Source organism: Salmo trutta, chromosome 5 (assembly GCF_901001165.1).
Source record: "Salmo trutta chromosome 5, fSalTru1.1, whole genome shotgun sequence".
NCBI lineage: Eukaryota > Metazoa > Chordata > Actinopteri > Salmoniformes > Salmonidae > Salmo > Salmo trutta.
This window is the reverse complement of record NC_042961.1, coordinates 64420427-64439588: the sequence shown is the minus strand read 5'-3', so window position 1 is coordinate 64439588 and position 19162 is coordinate 64420427. Positions and strand designations below refer to the sequence as shown.

General features: G+C 41.7%; 1 protein-coding gene across 1 annotated transcript; it reads right to left on the bottom strand.

The window, feature by feature from the left end:
* Window positions 1-9394: 9394 nt before the first annotated feature.
* LOC115195013 (butyrophilin-like protein 2) lies at window positions 9395-18572 on the bottom strand. Its single transcript, XM_029754913.1, is given in 4 exon segments — window positions 9395-9462; window positions 9677-9919; window positions 11471-11794; window positions 18398-18572. Coding segments are annotated over 4 exon segments (708 nt in total). The 5' UTR covers window positions 18471-18572.
* Window positions 18573-19162: the final 590 nt, after the last annotated feature.

The window sequence follows — 19162 nt, the reverse complement described above, 5'->3', positions numbered from 1 at the left end:
CTGATGTATCCATTATAACAGAGCTACAACTACGAAAGACTTTGATCTCTGGTGTACAAACCAGAGACTTTCTGTCAAATTACTCCCCAGACGGATCGAGGGTTTTCAACGGAGAGACAGCAAAGACATAGCCACGTAAATATGTACATTGCAATTCTTTCAAATGAGTGGCTGCTCATGTGCAAAGTATTAGCATTTCGATGAGAATAGTTCTCAGCTGTGTGTATGTTAATGAAGTCCTTGTCTTTTCTCCCGCTCTTTCTTACATGCCCCTCCCTTTTCATTTTGTGTAGAAGCCGTCATATCGGTTTAGTCCACTAGGGACCTTTCATTGCGTTGTGTAGTAATCAATGTGTAAGCTATCCTGTTCGTGTTTTTATGTAATTCTGTGTGATCTTTTTTTTTTTTTTTGTAAATAAATAATTAAGCCAATTTGTATATCGCTGATTCATCATTTATGCTAAGGTTCGTGCAGATATCCAAGAGTTTTGCGACATTCAGAATGAGACTGAAGGTAAATAAGAATGAATGAATTGACTGTGACTGATGTAAGAGATATTTATATCTTTAGAGTTTAGACGGGCGATTAAAAACTTTTAAAATAACTTTTGTTCTTCCCTCTGAAGATGTTAGAAGGTATCTGAAGGCTCTACCCTGTGATGCTGCTCCCTCTGAAGAACAACTTCCTGAATAACATGACCTCTCCTTTCACCAGGACACACACCTCAACCTCCACATACTGTGTGTGTGTGTGTGTGTGTGTGTGTCAGTTGTTTTGGTCTGCCCTACTCATAAAAGTGTGTGTTGGGTGAAAGATATGAGTCTGTTTGCTGTTCTATGAAGTTGATGTGCTCCAGTGTTTCTTCTGGAAGATGTGTGCTGTTTTTTTTAAATATGTATAAGTACTGAAAAGGTTGTGGTGATTGTTTTAGTTTTTCCTTTAAAAAAAAAAAAAAAAAAAATCTAAATATAAATTCCACCCTCAGAAATGAGCTCCATAACGTATTGGTAAAATAACTATAGTAAACAGGATGCAGTTTAATGTGCTGCAGCTATCTAAAGAAACACAGCAAAGTTTATCTTGACAAAATGAACAGAGGAACATTTAATTGAACGTAAGTTAGAGCCCACTAATTCATGTTCATCACCAAAGGATGGGCGTTGGAAATCTATTTCCAGGTTCTGACAGTTTACAGCCTTTGTCAGAGCACTTTATTCTAATGGGCTTTTGGAAAAAGATTTCCAACGCCCACCTGTATTTGAGCTCCTTGGTGGGGGGGGGGGGGTGATGGAGAGTCTGTTCCTCAAGTCTGTTTTGACCTGCAATAACAGAGACTTAACTGACATATGGAGAGTTAAAACCCTGGAGAGAAACCGTACACATGGACACATGGAGTAATCAAGAATTGACTTGTGGGTGATAACCTCTAGTCTGGTGCCTCTGGCCCGGAGCCCAACTGTAGAGGTAAAAATACAGCCTGCAGTCCTGACGGATCATAAAGTCATATGGCTGACTAAGAATGTGCAGTAATGATGATACATACTCTGGTGGGAGATGGTGAGGTAGCTGCTCAGCCTGTATTACTCATGGGAAACGGCTTGCTTTAAGAAGGAGATGGTGAGGTAGCTGAACTCTCTAAGACAAGCGGATATCACAGAGATTGAGCATCTTAATCTTAATGAAAAAGCGAAATTTAATGATTTACAGAATCAACTAGATACATTTTATGAGGAAAAGGCTTCAGGAGCCTTCATAAGATCCAGAAAACAATGGCTTGAAAAAGGCTAGAGGAGCCTTCATAAGGCTAGAGGAGCCTTCATAAGGCTAGAGGAGCCTTCATAAGGTTAGAGGAGCTTTCATAAGGCTAGAGGAGCCTTCATAAGGTTAGAGGAGCCTTCATAAGATCCAGAAAACAATGGCTTGAAAAAGGTGAAAAGAAAAGTAGATACTTTTTAAATAAGGAAAAAAGAAGGGGAATCAAAACTCTGTAAACTCAGATGAATAGGGTTAACTCTCTGAGGATAGAGAGTTGTTATCAGACCACTCAGATGAATGGGGTTAACTCTCTGAGGATAGAGAGTTGTTATCAGACCACTCAGATGAATGGGGTTAACTCTCTGAGGATAGAGAGTTGTTATCAGACCACTCAGATGAATGGGGTTAACTCTCTGAGGATAGAGAGTTATCAGACCACTCAGATGAATGGGGTTAACTCTCTGAGGATAGAGAGTTATCAGACCACTCAGATGAATGGGGTTAACTCTCTGAGGATAGAGAGTTGTTATCAGACCACTCAGATGAATGGGGTTAACTCTCTGAGGATAGAGAGTTATCAGACCACTCAGATGAATGGGGTTAACTCTCTGAGGATAGAGAGTTATCAGACCACTCAGATGAATGGGGTTAACTCTCTGAGGATAGAGAGTTATCAGACCACTCAGATGAATGGGGTTAACTCTCTGAGGATAGAGAGTTATCAGACCACTCAGATGAATGGGGTTAACTCTCTGAGGATAGAGAGTTGTTATCAGACCACTCAGATGAATGGGGTTAACTCTCTGAGGATAGAGAGTTATCAGACCACTCAGATGAATGGGGTTAACTCTCTGAGGATAGAGAGTTATCAGACCACTCAGATGAATAGGGTTAACTCTCTGAGGATAGAGAGTTATCAGACCACTCAGATGAATGGGGTTAACTCTCTGAGGATAGAGAGTTATCAGACCACTCAGATGAATGGGGTTAACTCTCTGAGGATAGAGAGTTATCAGACCACTCAGATGAATGGGGTTAACTCTCTGAGGATAGAGAGTTGTTATCAGACCACAGTTATGATCGGTTAACGTTACCTCAGACTCCATTGGATCAACAACAGTCATGACCGGTAAACGTTACCTCAGGCTCCATTACATCAACAACAGTCATGACCGGTTAACGTTACCTCAGGCTCCATTGGATCAACAACAGTCATGACCGGTTAACGTTACCTCAGGCTCCATTACATCAACAACAGTTATGACCGGTTAACGTTACCTCAGGCTGACGGTCGGTCGGTAACCCCTACACCATAACCCTCGACATTTCAAATGGAGGAACAAGCAGAGGGCTTCAACGTAAACATAGGAGTCTTTATCATTTGGAAACTCCCGGTTGCAGCATCGAAAGTGCCCTTCATCGCAAAGTCTTCCTCCGCGAAGTGCTGTCTACAGAACCTGCTAGCTCGAGCTGGCACGTCCTTCCTCTTCAGGACATGGAGCCACTTCTTCAAAAGTTGTGGGTCGTTGGGCAGCCGATGGTAGTTTACCAAGGGATTTTAAAGTTGTGGGTCCTCGGGCAGCTGATGGTAGTTTACCAAGGGATTTTAAAGTTGTGGGTCCTCGGGCAGCCGATGGTAGTTTACCAAGGGATTTTAAAGTTGTGGGTCCTCGGGCAGCCGATGGTAGTTTACCAGGGGATTTTTAAGTTGTGGGTCCTCGGGCAGCCGATGGTAGATTACCAAGGGATTTTAAAGTTGTGGGTCCTCGGGCAGCCGATGGTAGTTTACCAAGGGATTTTAAAGTTGTGGGTCCTCGGGCAGCCGATGGTAGTTTACCAAGGGATTTTAAAGTTGTGGGTCCTCGGGCAGCCGATGGTAGTTTACCAAGGGATTTTAAAGTTGTGGGTCCTCGGGCAGCCGATGGTAGTTTACCAGGGGATTTTTAAGTTGTGGGTCGTTGGGCAGCCGATGGTAGTTTACCAAGGGATTTTAAAGTTGTGGGTCCTTGGGCAGCCGATGGTAGTTTACCAAGGGATTTTAAAGTTGTGGGTCCTTGGGCAGCCGATGGTAGTTTACCAAGGGATTTTAAAGTTGTGGGTCCTCGGCCAGCCGATGGTAGTTTACCAAGGGATTTTTAAGTTGTGGGTCGTTGGGCAGCCGATGGTAGTTTACAGAGGGATTGTTTTTGGAGCCAATTCCTACAGCCGGGCGCTATACAGTTCATGTTTGAATTACTGCTTGTTGTTGCCATCTGCGTTTTCCGCACCTAACATCACCCTCTCCGACTCTCCGGGTGAAAACTCAACACCGGACACGTCGCCGATTCCTGCCGTCAGTCGTTACTATGGCGATTTATAATGCCGCTGACCACAGCTCAAATAAACCTTGTTGATGATCCAAATACTAAATGTAGAGATGTTTTTATGTTAAATGAACATGGTTAGTATTAGTGGATTAAATACATCAAGGCCTACTGCTTGGAACTGGATATACTGACGGGTTATTTTATTATTGACCCCGTAGCGTTTGATTTAAAAACCAGGTCAGTTATCCAATAGTAATACATGCATCAATACACTGAACCTGTTGACCAATCAGCATCAATCCACTGAACCTGTTGACCAATCATCATCAATCCACTGAACCTGATTACCAATCATCATCAATCCACTGAACCTGTTGACCAATCAGCATCAATCCACTGAACCTGTTGACCAATCAGCATCAATCCACTGAACCTAAGGTTGACCTTTCCATCAATTTCCTTGCTGATTATAGTCCTTGTGTAATATCTTTAACTGCATGTCATTACCTGCTGCTTATAGGTCTCCGACTGATGACCTGTCTCCATAGCTCTATATAACAGACTGATGACCTGTCTCCATAGCTCTATATAACAGACTGATGACCTGTCTCCATAGCTCTATATAACAGACTGATGACCTGTCTCCATAGCTCTATATAACAGACTGATGACCTGTCTCCATAGCTCTATATAACAGACTGATGACCTGTCTCCATAGCTCTATATAACAGACTGATGACCTGTCTCCTGATAACCTGTCTCCATAGCTCTATATAACAGACTGATGACCTGTCTCCATAGCTCTATATAACAGACTGATGACCTGTCTCCATAGCTGATAGAAACAGAAGGAATATCCTGCCCAATGACACTACTAATAACTGTCCTGATGAGGAAGAGGAGGGCTCCATTGTCCCTGAACAGTTTGAAATATTCAGTCAGAATGACAGAGCCACTTTGTTCCCACTAGTCACATGGTCAATAATGATGACATCATAACAACACCTGTTACCTGGAGGACAATGTCTCTACCACAGGTCACCAAGGAAACAGTAAGGTGACACTACCTACTGACATTCAATAATGTTAAAATATTACACTGGAGTCACGTTCTCACACAATGATGTCCTAGTTTATTAAAACTAGAAATCATCAATACATGGAAAATACCATTCAACTGCATATACATGACCAATATATAATATACAGGGGTCTGGAATTATTGACACCCTTGATAAAGATGATAATGACTGTATAAAATACATCAATATATAACATAAAGTGGGGTCTGGAATTATTGACACCCTTGATAAAGATGAGAAACAATGACTGTATAAAATAAATAAAAAAATAATTAAAATACTGAGCTATATCATAATGTGTCAATTGTAAAAAAAAAATAACAATTGAGCGATGTCATCCTGAGAGAAAAATCTTTTGTTGAACAAGTAGTATTTATTTTCTCAAAAAGGTCTAAAGATTCTAATAAATAAAGTAGTCAAAAGTATTTTGTCCCCATATTGTTCCCATCGACTACATCAACATTCTGAATCATTTTGTCCCCTACATTTTTAAAAATAAAACATTACAAAAAAATATATTTATGAGCAATTGTTAGTATAGTTTAAAATAATATCATTCAGACTACATCCTCTCTATTCTGACCTCTGTAGACATTTTATTTTGAGCATACAATCAGTCAGTATTTTATTTATTTAATATTGTCATTATTGCTAACAAGGTTGTCAATAATTTCCTCTGTATATTCTGAAGATGAAAACTAAAAAAGTAGAGCAAAGAAATACACTTAAAAAAGTCAAATAAAAACAGGCACATTGAAGCTAAAATAGAAACATTTCAATAAATGGTTTTATCATGAACTGATAAAGGAGCCTCACAATAAAGGAACAGAACGGAGCCAATGGATTGTCAACAAACATGGAAACCATGGAAACCACATGTAGTAAATGAAGTAAAACTTCAAAAAGTAAAGCACTAACTACTGGAAGTGGATTATAGAGTAGTGACCAACACGTTGATCAGAGGACTCTGTCTCACCAAGATTCATATCACTCAGTTATATACTCAGAAACTCAGCTTTGTTAGGAGGGATAGGTCTCTATAGAAAGTTACTGTCTCTCTATAGTAACTCAGCTCTATAGTTATAGTCTCTCTATAGTAACTCAGCTCTATAGTTATAGTCTCCCTATAGTAACTCAGCTCTATAGTTATAGTCTCTCTATAGTTATAGTCTCTCTATAGTAACTCAGCTCTATAGTTATAGTCTCTCTATAGTTATAGTCTCTCTATAGTTATAGTCTCTCTATAGTTATAGTCTCTCTATAGTAACACTCAGCTCTATAGTTATAGTCTCTCTATAGTAACTCAGCTCTATAGTTATAGTCTCTCTATAGTAACTCAGCTCTATAGTTATAGTCTCTCTATAGTTATAGTCTCTCTATAGTAACTCAGCTCTATAGAAAGGTATTGTCTCTCTATAGTTATAGTCTATAGTAACTAATCTCTTCCTCCCCTCTCCAGATCATCCAGATCATCCTTCTTTGGTCCAGCAGCCAGTAAAGACTCCATCTCCATCTCTTCAATCCTCTCAGACTATTAAAGATATGCAGATTTAAAATGAAGCAACAACACCATAATAAACTGACCAGTAATTCTAGGAAACATTAGAATCATTAAGACTGTGATTACCTTGGGAAGGAGTCTGTGTTTTCTGTTGACCACCTGGAGAATGGTTTTGGATTTGGGTGGTCTCTAATAACTCTCCCTGAGGACAAGAACAGATAGTCAGTCAGATAGACAGAATAGATAGAATAGATAGATAGATAGATAGATAGTCAGTCAGAACACACGTTGGTGAGCAAACCTTAACATGACATTGCAGACACAGACGCACGTGAACACACACACACACAGACAGAGACAGAGACACACACACACACAGAGAGACAGACACACACACACACACACACACACACACACACAGAGACAGAGAGAGACAGAGACAGAGACACACACACACAGAGACAGACACACACACAGACACACACTACTTACTCAGCTCTTCTTTGAGTTCATCTGTAAAAAATTAAATAAAGATAGTGAGATAGTGAGAATTAAATAATCATTGAATCATGAGATTAATACACTACATGACCAAAAGTATGTGGACACCTGCTATTATCTAACATTAGGTAGAAACACTACATGACCAAAAGTATGTGGACACCTGCTATTATCTAACATTAGGTAGATACACTACATGACCAAAAGTATATGTACTCCTTGCTGTCCCCAGTCCACCTGGTTGTGTTGCTTGCTCCAGTTTCAACTGTTCTGCCTGCGGCTATGGAACCCTGACCTGTTCACCGGACGTGCTACCTGTCCCACACCTGCTGTTTTCAACTCTCCTTCTCTCCCTCCACAGCACCTGCTGTCTCTAACTCTGAATGCTCGGATGTGAAAAGCCAACTGATATTTACTCCTGAGGTGCTGACTTGTTGCACCCTCGACAACTACTGTGATAATTATTATTTGACCCTGCTGGTCATCTATGAACATTTGAACATCTTGGCCATGTTCTGTTATAATCTCCACTCGGCACAGCCAGAACAGGACTGGCCACCCCTCAGAGCCTGGTTCCTCTCTAGGTTTCTTCCTAGGTTTTGGCCTTTCTATGGAGTTTTCCTAGCCACCGTGCATCTGCAATGCCACCGTGTTTCTATACCTGTATTGCTTGCCGTTTGGGGTTTTAGGCTGGGTTTCTGTATAGCACTTTGTGAAATCGACTAATGCAAAAAGGGCTTTATAAATACATTTGATTGATCGATTGATGTTGGGCGATTAGGCCTGGCTCGCAGTCGGCGTTCCAATTCATCCCAAATGTGTTCGATGCGGTTGAGGTCAGGGTTCTGTGCAGGCCAGCCAAGTTCTTCCACACTGATCTCAACAAACCATTTCTGTATGGACCTCGCTTTGTGCACGGGGACAATGTCATCCAAAAACAGGAAAGGGCCTTCCCCAAACTGTTGCCACAAAGTAGGAAGCACAGACTCGTCTAGAATGTCATTGTATGCACTCCACATCCGCCAAACCCAGATTCATCTGTCAGACTGCCAGATAGTGAAGCGTGATTCAACACTCCTGAGAACATATTTCCACTAGTCCAGAGTCCAATGGCGGCGAGCTTTACACCACTCCACCCGACGATTGGCATTGAGCATGGTGATCTTAGGCTTGTGTGCGGCTGCTCGGCCCTGGAAACCCATTTCATGAAACTCCAGACAAACAGTTATTGTGTTGACGTTGCATCCAGAGGCAGTTTGGAACTCTGTAGTGAGTGTTGCAACCGAGGACAGACGATTTTTACGCGCTTCAACACTTGGCGGTCCCATTTTGTGAGATTCTGTGGCCTACCACGAAACAGATGACACATTTTTGCACCTAGATGTTTCCACTCCACAATAACAGCACTTACACTTGACCGGGGCAGCTCTAGCAGGGCAGAAACCTGAACTGAATTGTTGGAAAGTTGGCATCCTAAGACAGTGCCACGTTGAAAGTCACTGAGCTCTTCAGAAGGGCCATTCTAATGACAATGTTTGTCTATGGAGATTGCATGGCTGTGTGCTTGATTTTATACACCAGTCAGCAACGGGTGTGGCTGAAATAGCCATATCTACTAATTTAAAGAGTTGTAAACATACTTTAGTATATATAGTGTAGTTAACCAGTGTAAATATATAGTGTAGTTAATCAGTATAATATATAGTGTAGTTAATCAGTCTAATATATCGTGTATATATTTTTTACGGAAAGTGTTTTCACTTAAACCAATGAAATACATGCAGTTGTGCAATTCACCCCTCTCTCTTATGACCTCCTCTGTAGAGGGTAGATAAAACATGATGTATTATGGGTACTAGAACATGAAGACAGACTACACCCTCTCTATTCTGACCTCCTCTGTAGACAGTAGATAAAACATGATGTATTATGGGTACTAGAACATGAAGACAGACTACATCCTCTCTATTCTGACCTCCTCTATAGACATTAGATAAAACATGATGTATTATGGGTAATTTCCTCTATTTCCTTTGATAATGTTGGTACTGTTGAAAATCACATGAATATAGTAAACACAGAGACAACACTTACCCATCTGTCCAGTCTGTTTTTGAAGATCATCTAAGGGGGAAGAAATATATGTCAAACAGAAATACAGACAAGAATAAGAAGGGCCTGGTTCCTCTGGTCTACCCAGTACAGCCAGTAGAGGACTGGTCACCCCTCAGAGCCTGGTTCCTCTGGTCTACCCAGTACAGCTAGTAGAGGACTGGTCTCCACTCAGAGGCTGGTTCCTCTCATACAGTATGAGGTCTGTGGTTAACAGTTGACCCATTAGTATTATAGTAATAAACCATTAGGTCTGTAATTAACAGTTGACCCATCAGTATTATAGTAATAAACCATGAGGTCTGTGATTAACAGTTGACCCATTAGTATTATAGTAATAAACCATTAGGTCTGTAATTAACAGTTGACCCATCAGTATTATAGTAATAAACCATGAAGTCTGTGATTAACAGTTGACCCATCAGTATTATAGTAATAAATTTGTTGGTGTCAGTCTGGTTCACGGTGACATGTCGTCTCACAGTGTAGAGGCCCTCTGGGTCCCTGTGTCTCTCTGGAGGTCCATCAGCAGGGAGGATGGTTCCAGAACTGTCCAGCCACTCCATCTCAGGTTCAGGAAACCAGCCCCCAGACTCACACTTCAGGACCACCCCCAAACCTTTAGTTCCATCAATAGAGATCACTGGCTGAGATACAGCACCTACACAGATACCAGATAAAACGGATCACTGGCTGAGATACATCACCTACTGATAAAATAATGTATATGTTTAAAGTTAATGATTAAATAATTCTACCCTGAAACGTAACTAATTAGTCATTAGTTGTTTATGTAGAATGTATAATGAATAATTATCCCTCCCAGTAATTATCCCTCCCATAATTATCCCTCCCAGTCCAACCTAGTTGGACTTAAACATAAGTCCAACTAGGTTGGACTGGGAGGGAGATAAATGTGTGTATGTCTAAGAAAATACCGAGAACAATTAACACTGTTTGGCCCAACCTGGCTAGAACTCTGAGAAACTTATGATAGGACAGGGAGTCCTTCTCAAGGTTTCTCTAATCTCAGGGGGAATGGAACGGACAGCGCTGGGTAGACACAGTGGTTCTGGAGAAGCACACAACTCACCTACTGTTCGTGTGGATGTATGTGCGTAGGACTATTGTAAACTGGGAATATCGTCTGTTTCATTCAACCAGAATCTTACAAACTCTGGGTTGCAGACTGAGTAGATTAATTGAAGTTTATGAACATTGATAACAAAATTCACATAACACTATTGTCACGTCCAGTAAAAAACACTATTGCAGAACTACTTTACTACTTTTCACGTCCTGACCAGTAAAACTACTTTAACTCAGCGACATCTGTGGGTTTTCAAGCAACTGCTTGTTTCAAGACCTGCCACAACATCGCAATTGAGATTAGGTCTGGACATTGACTAGGCCATTCCAAAACTTCAAATGTGTTGTTTTTTTAACCATTTTCATATAGACATGATTGTGTGTTTTGGATCATTGTCTTGCTGAATGACCCAGCTGTGCTTCAGCTTCTTCTTTTTGCTAAGTTGATGAGCAGGTAGTGATGATGCTGGTTTTGATAAGTGACTATCTGAGGCAGGGTTGATGAGCAGGTAGTGATGGCGCTGGTTTTGATAAGTGACTATCTGAGGCAGGGTTGCTTTCTTGATCTTGACCATTAGTTAGATTTTCTCTGCATTTAGGACCAATTTGATCTGAAAGAGGTGATGCTGGACAACAAACACTTCCTGCTATTTGAGAAATGCCTAATCAACAACATTTATCACTTCCTGCTATTTGAGAAATACCTAGTCAACAACATTAAACACTTCCTGCTATTTGAGAAATACCTAATCAACAACATTACACACTTCCTGCTATTTGAGAAATGCCTAATCAACAACATTACACACTTCCTGCTATTTGAGAAATGCCTAATCAACAACATTACACACTTCCTGCTATTTGAGAAATAACTAGTCAACAACATTAAACAGGAACAGACCAGCAGAATACATGATCTATAACAGAGGAAGGAAGACCAGCTGAATACATGATCTATAACAGAGGAAGGAAGACCAGCTGAATACATGATATATAACAGAGGAAGGACTGATGAGGGAGGAAGACCAGCTGAATACATGATCTATAACAGAGGAAGGAATGATGAGGGAGGAAGACCAGCTGAATACATGATCTATAACAGAGGACAGTATTCATGACTCACCAACAATGAGTTGAACTGTGGTTTCCTTCCGTGTTTGAATGAAGCACCTGTATCTTCCAGCATCAGAGAGAGTAACTCTGGTCAGCTTTAAGGAGACGTTGCCGTTCTTCAGTTCTTCATTAAACATTGATGTCCTTCTCCTGTAGAATGGAGACTGCCCCACATTGGAGTCTCGACCGTCAAGGTAAAGATGGACGACTTCCAATCTCGGGAAAAATCTTGTCCACCTCACCATCATGGTCTTAGCGCTGACACTGGGTTTCAGGGATTATGGTAGAACGACGTCATCACCAGCTAAGGCAACAACCTGAACCTCAGACGACCCTGGAGAAAAACTAAATGACAGTCAGAGATAACTGGACAATCAATCAAAACACCATTAATTCCTATGTGAAGACTCAACAGTGCATTGAAGACAAATTAAACTGGTTAAGATACCGTCTCATGTGGGAGATTTATGTAGACAATTTGAGCTACTCAAGTGACGTTACAGGCTAGCTCAGTGCTGCCCCCTCTCATTAAGTAACTCAAGTTGAAGGCCAACCGGGGTACTGCAGGCTGCCATTAGACATAACATGCAGGCTAGCTCAGTGCTGCCCCCTCTCATTAAGTACCTCAAGTTGAAGGCCAACCGGGGTACTGCAGGCTGCCATTAGACATAACATGCAGGCTAGCTCAGTGCTGCCCCCTCTCATTAAGTATCTGAAGTTGAAGGCCAACCAGGGTACTGCAGGCTGCCATTAGAAACTACACACTGAGTTAACAAAGCATTATGAACACCTGCTCTTTCCATGGCAGACTGACCAGGTGAATCCAGGTGAAAGCTATGATCCCTTATTAATGGCACTTATTAAATCCACTTCAAAACAGTGTAGATGATCATGTGTTAAACCCGGCCCGTCATGTGTTAAACCCGGCCCGTGATTTGGGTTGTCAATTAATTTTGTCCCGCTCCCATAAAGCCCACAATGAGCTGCAATATAATTCACAGCACGTCAAACAGTGGTGCATTGTCCCACACACCCCTCATCCCAGACAGTACATTGTCTCAGACCCCTCATCCCAGACCCCTCATCCCACACCCCTCATCCCAGACCCCTCACCCCAGACAGTACATTGTCCCAGACCCCTCATCCCACACCCCTCATCCCAGACAGTGCATTGTCCCAGACCCCTCATCCCACACCCCTCATCCCAGACAGTACATTGTCCCAGATCCCTCATCCCAGACCCCTCATCCCAGACAGTACATTGTCTCAGACCCCTCATCCCAGACCCCTCATCCCAGACAGTGCATTGTCCCAGACCCCTCATCCCAGACCCCTCATCCCAGACAGTGCATTGTCCCAGACCCCTCATCCCAGACAGTACATTGTCCCAGACAGTACATTGTCCCAGACAGTACATTGTCCCAGACCCAGCCACACCAGAGCCAGCCAGTGTGCTGTATCATATCATCACTAATAGCACTAATCACATCTTCTACCGGACCGAAAGTTCAAATGTGTTGTGGGTAAATGTCCATGCCAAGTTTCAGTTCCAACAGGTCGATGCTGTAGCCTACAGAAAATGTTGGTGGTCAAAATGTTATGAAATAAAGAATTAAGGAATGACTACAGAAGAGGGAAAGTGTCCAGACAAATACATAAGCTGAATAAGTTCCACAGACATGTGACTAACAGAAATGGAATAATGTCCCTGAACAAAGTAAAAGTAACAGTCAGTATTTGGTGTGGCCACCAGCTGCATTAGGTACTGCAGTGGATCTCCTCCTCAAATCCTTTACAATGAAGATCTGTGAAGTTATTTGGATTTTTACGAATTATCTTTGAAAGACAAGGTCCTGAAAAAGGGACGTTTCTTTTTTTGCTGAGTTTATATAGCCTTCGAGTTGTCATGAAGTTGGCCTGTTGGGGAGGTTTATGACCCCCATAAATACCTTTCCCCTTTTCTCTCTCTCTCTACTCTACAGAGGGACTCTGGAAAGCCTTTGTTAACATAGAGAGTCTGGTCAAAAGGTTGGAAACGGAACCATATTTCGGTAATCCAACCAGTTGAAAATATGCGTTGGTACTTAATGAATATGATGTCAGATCCGTTGTTGACTGAGACATTATTACTGATGACAGTTCGACAAACTGTATCTTGGAAAGTCTACACATTGTAGTTATCAGATTCACATGGAATTGTTGTGCAATTTAAATGTTTAAATATGAAACTATTTTTACTTTGTGGCTGTGGTAACTAGTGGAAGCCGTTCTCTCATGCCAAACATGATGGTTATCAGGTTATCATGTGGGGCAGCTAAGCAAAACAATTGTGCCTCGCTTAAGGGCACATCAACAGATTGTTCACCTAGTCTGCTCTGGGATTCAACAGATTGTTCACCTAGTCTGCCCTGGGATTCAACAGATTGTTCACCTAGTCTGCTCTGGGATTCAACAGATTGTTGTTCCAGATTTGGCAGTTTAGAAGCATGATGAGAAGATTTAGGGCCATGCACAGACATTTGCTCAAACAAAAAGAATGGCACCCCGGAAACTGTATGTCCTGGAACAGCAGTCCTCATTGAGAAATTATTACAGAAAATGGGGAAGGCAGCACAATCTGACGAGTAAAGTCCTTGGCTAAACTATTTTGAAATGTAATAAATTCTGCACTTATTAACGATAACCAACACAATTCAAGTCAAAATAGAAGATTAGGAAATACTGTATCCATGACTACATCCAACCCCACTCTAAATACTGTATCCATGACTATATCCAACCCCACTCTATATACTGTATCCATGACTATATCCAACCCCACTCTAAATACTGTATCCATGACTATATCCAACCCCACTCTATATACTGTATCCATGACCACATCCAACCACACTCTAAATACTGTATCCATGACTATATCCAACTCTAAATACTGTATCCATGACTATATCCAACTCTATATACTGTATCCATGACTACATCCAACCCCACTCTAACTACTGTATCCATGACTATATCCAACACAACTCTAAATACTGTATCCATGACTACACCCAACTCTAAATACAGTATCCATGACTACATCCAACTCTAAATACTGTATCCATGACTACATCCAACTCTAAATACTGTATCCTTATTGTGGCTAGCTTCACAACACAACACGGTCCGGTCGAGCTTCACTACCAGATGAAGCTAGCTGGCTGCTGATAACGTTAGCTTTGGGCAACAGGGTTAAGTAGCTGGCTAGCTATTTATTTTCATGAACTGAAGTTCAATATCAATAGGCGAACAACAAGTGGCAACCTAGCTAATACTTACAAGGATTCCTAAATCATTGCTAAGAATACTGAAAATGACTGCAGTTTCTACTGGTCATTGTTTTCAGGCTGGTTGTATTGATGCTAGCTAGCTACCCGAGAAGTTGCGGTCGAACAAATAATGCCTTATTACCAACGCGGTATTGTAAACACATCGTTCGTGGCCGGTGTTTGCAGACTTATGTACAGCTTTGACAGTGCTACTGATATTAGAAATTCAGAACACACACAACTGTTATTTGACGTGTCAAATTAAAAAGCCTATTTAACGCGTCAAATAGTGTTATTTAACGTGCATCTTTTTTGACACGCAAAGACCCAAACGGCGTTCCATAGTATGTCATGAAGCTAATAGCAGTGACGCTATTACTGTGTAATTCCAGTAGGGCAACATCTGAACAATAGTGCACTTGGTAGTGTGTCTCGACCAGCTGCGAAAGCCAACAACCCCCACGTCAGAGAACGGTTGATTGTCAAGGGCAATGAATTCCATTAATGGATTTCACCTTTGAGTTGTCTTGCTGAAATGTTCTTACTCTTTCAAATGACTGCTGGACTTGCTGACTGCTCGATCGACACAATGTGGGTTAGTTTTGGAAAGCTGTGTTGCACGTGTAGCGCAATTTGTTTTACGTGGCGTCATTACGTCATGGAACTACGTTATATAGGGACGCACGTCAGCTTTGACATCGGTTTTTCACATCGGCGTTAAACTAGATCGGGCCGATACCGATGCTGGCATTTTTAGCTAATATCGTCCGATTCCGATATGTTCACCGATATATCGTGCATCCCTAGTGGAGTGCTGCACAGATGATTGTCCTTCTGGAAGGTTCTCCGATCGCCACAGAGGAACTCTGGAGCTCTGTCAGAGTGACCATCTGTTTCTAGATCACTTCCCTGACCAAGTCCCTTCTCCCCCAATTGGGCCAATCGGCCAGCTCTAGTAAGAGTCTTGGTGTTTACAAACTTCTTCCATTTAAGAATGATGGAGGCCACTGTGTTCTTGGGGACCTTCAACGCTGCAGACAATTGTTGGTACCTTTCCCTAGATCTGTGCCTTGACACAATCCTGTCTGTCTCGGAGCTCTACGGAAGATTTGTTCGATCTCATGGCTTGTTTTTGGCTCTGACATACACTGTCAACTGTGGGACCTTATATAGACAGGTGTGTGCCTTTCCAAATCATGTCCAATCAATTGAATTTACCACAGGTGCACTCCAATCAAGTTGTAGAAACATCTCAAGGATGATCAATGGAAACAGGATGCACCTGTTCAATTTTTAGTCTCATAGCAAAGGGTCTGAATACTTATGTAAATAAGTATTCTTTTTTTTACCAGTTTTCAATGTGTCAATATGGGGTTGTGTGTAGATTGATGAGGAAAAAACGTGTAATTTAATCAATTTTAAAATAAGACTGTAACATAACAAAATGTGGAAAAGTAAAAGGGGTCTGAATACTTTATCAATACACTGTATCATTAACTCCAAAATTACTGTAACAACTACAGAATGCCCCTTTAATTTAATTCTCTATCAATAGTCAAATGCATCCAGTATCTTCACAAGGTCCTTTGCTGTTGTTCTGGGATTGATTTGTACTTTTCGCACCAAAGTACGTTCATCTCTAGGAGACCGAACGCGTTTCCTTCCTGAGCGGTATGACGGCTGCGTGGTCCCATGGTGTTTATACTTGCGTACTATTGTTTGAACAGATGAACGTGGTACATTCAGGCGTTTGAAAATTGCTCCCAATGATGAACCAGACTTGTGGAGGTCTACAATTTTTTTTCTTAGGTCTTGACTGATTTCTTTTGATTTTCCCATGATGTCAAGCAAAGAAGCACTGAGTTTGAAGGTAGGCCTTGAAATACATCCACAGGTACACCTCCAATTGACTCAAATGTTGTCACTTAGCCTATCAGAAGCTTCTAAAGCCATTACATAATTTTCTGGAATTTTCCAAGCTGTTTAAAGGCACAGTAAACTTAGTGCATGTAAACTTCTGACCCACTGGAATTGTGATACAATGAATTACAAGTGAAGTAATCTGTAAACAATTGTAGGAAAAATGACTTGTGTCATGCACAAAGTAGATGTCCTAACCGACTTGCCAAAACTATAGTTTGTTAACCACTTGAGCCACAGACTCCAAAATAAGTGTCATGCTGTTGGAAAAATTGCGCACAACACTGCACAGGTCTCATTTTCACAATTCGGACATGAATTCACTTTGCAAAGCTAATAAACATGGAAATGTGAGCAGCGTTTTGAATTCCTAGTTGAATTAGTTAGGGAGCGTAAACAAAGTACAAACTTTTTTTTACATTTGAATTTCAATAGCTCCTTGTTTATGTGACCTACTGACCTCAAACAAGGTTCAGAATGTCCACTCAGTGGGCGCCTTGATGGAGGCCTCCTCGTGCACCTGGTGACCCACCCGCTTTTATCCGCTCAGAGACTAAGTCTCCAACCCAACCTCCAGCCTGAGTGCTGCCCCCAGACCCTGAGTCACGCCCGGCGGCATCATCAGAGGCTTTTCTGTCTTACAAACTGGACATCAGTTGCCAGTACTAACCTTCAGCGAACTTTAACTGCGTTTTAACACCCAATCGACATCAAGTGCCAGCGCAATATTTATAGGCTTGAGAACCAAATACCCCTCGCAGTATCTAGCTGCACCATCAACCGGGTGTTGGAAGAAGCAACAGAAAATAATCCCCCTTTCAATCATTTGCCCTTGTTTGAAGTCAGTAGGTCACATGACCAAGGAGCTATTGAAATTTGAAAGTTTGTAAAATCGTGTGTGATTAAAACGGACAAACTAAAGGGTGTGCAATGTGTAGGCCCACTGAGTGGACATTTTGAACCTTGTTTGAGAACAGTAGGTCACATGATCAAGGAGCTATTGAAATTCAAAAATTTTAATAATTTAAAATTGTGCGATATGTGAATAGACAAAAAGTGTTTGCATTGTGTGTCTGCCATCGGGTTAGCTAGAACCAATTTTGAAAGTTTTAGGAGTAATGGTTAAAGAGCTATTGAAATTAGAAAAATGTGATTTGCCACTATGTTGACGGTCCCTAACTGCTGTTGATGGACGTAAGGAAAACTACAGGTGAATATCCCACAATATCCAACACTGCTACGAAAATGTCCTGCCGTATCCAAATAGCGTGAAAATAGTGTTTCTCTGTCATGGACACCACCACAACCCCAAACTGTCCTGTCTGATCAGACACCCTACAGCACCACCACACCCCAAACTGTCCTGTCTGATCAGACACCCTACAGCTCCACCACACCCCAAACTGTCCTGTCTACCAGACACCCTACAGCACCACCACACCCAAACTGTCCTGTCTACCAGTCACCCTACAGCACCACCACACCCAAACTGTCCTGTCTACCAGTCACCCTACAGCACCACCACACCCAAACTGTCCTGTCTACCAGTCACCCTACAGCTCCACCACACCCCAAACTGTCCTGTCTGATCAGACACCCTACAGCACCAAACTGTCAATTCTCCCCGTTTCTTTCTTGTTAATATTATGCTCAGATAATAAAATAGCCTACAGGATAAATAATGAAGGAATAATGTTGTGTCCTACCTGTCGTTATCAATGAAACACTGATGAACAGAATCCCTAAACACCAGGCCGCCGAGGTCGGAAAGGTCTTCATTTCACTACAAAACAAGTCTGACTCCAAGGTAAAGCTGTTTGTAACTGGTGAATAAAACTATTAGGAGTTTAGAAAAATAAACCAAAACAGTCCAAAGGCTGATTTGACAACGAACAGAATGTAACACTGCGTCTGTTCCAGAAATAACGGGGGAAAAGGGTGGTGGAGTTTCACACTACTTTTAATTATAGTACTTCTAGTTACCTATCATCTCGCGATATCTAGCTTCATCTAGTGTTCTGATATGGACATAACCTCTTCGAAATCGCCTAGGATAGGGGGCGCCACAGCGCGTTTTGGAAAAAATTTGTGCCCATTTTAAACGGCCTCCTACTCAAACTCAGAAGCTAGGATATGCATATAATTAATAGCTGTGGATAGAAAACACCCTAAAGTTTCTAAAACTGTTTGAATGGTGTCTGTGAGTATAACAGAACTCATATGGCAGTCAAAACCCCGAGACAGATCGTAGCAGGAAGTGGAATTCTGAATTGCGGACTCAACTTCATCGCTTTGTCTATAAATCACACTGTGAGCTGTGGTTCATTGAGCACTTCCTATTGTTTCCACTAGATGTCCCCAGTCTTTACAAAGTGGTTTGGGTCTCCTACTGTGAAAACTGGCTGAAAGAGAGGCTGTGGAACGCAGTGACATGGGGAGGGCCATCACCATTATGACGCCGGCGCCCCTGG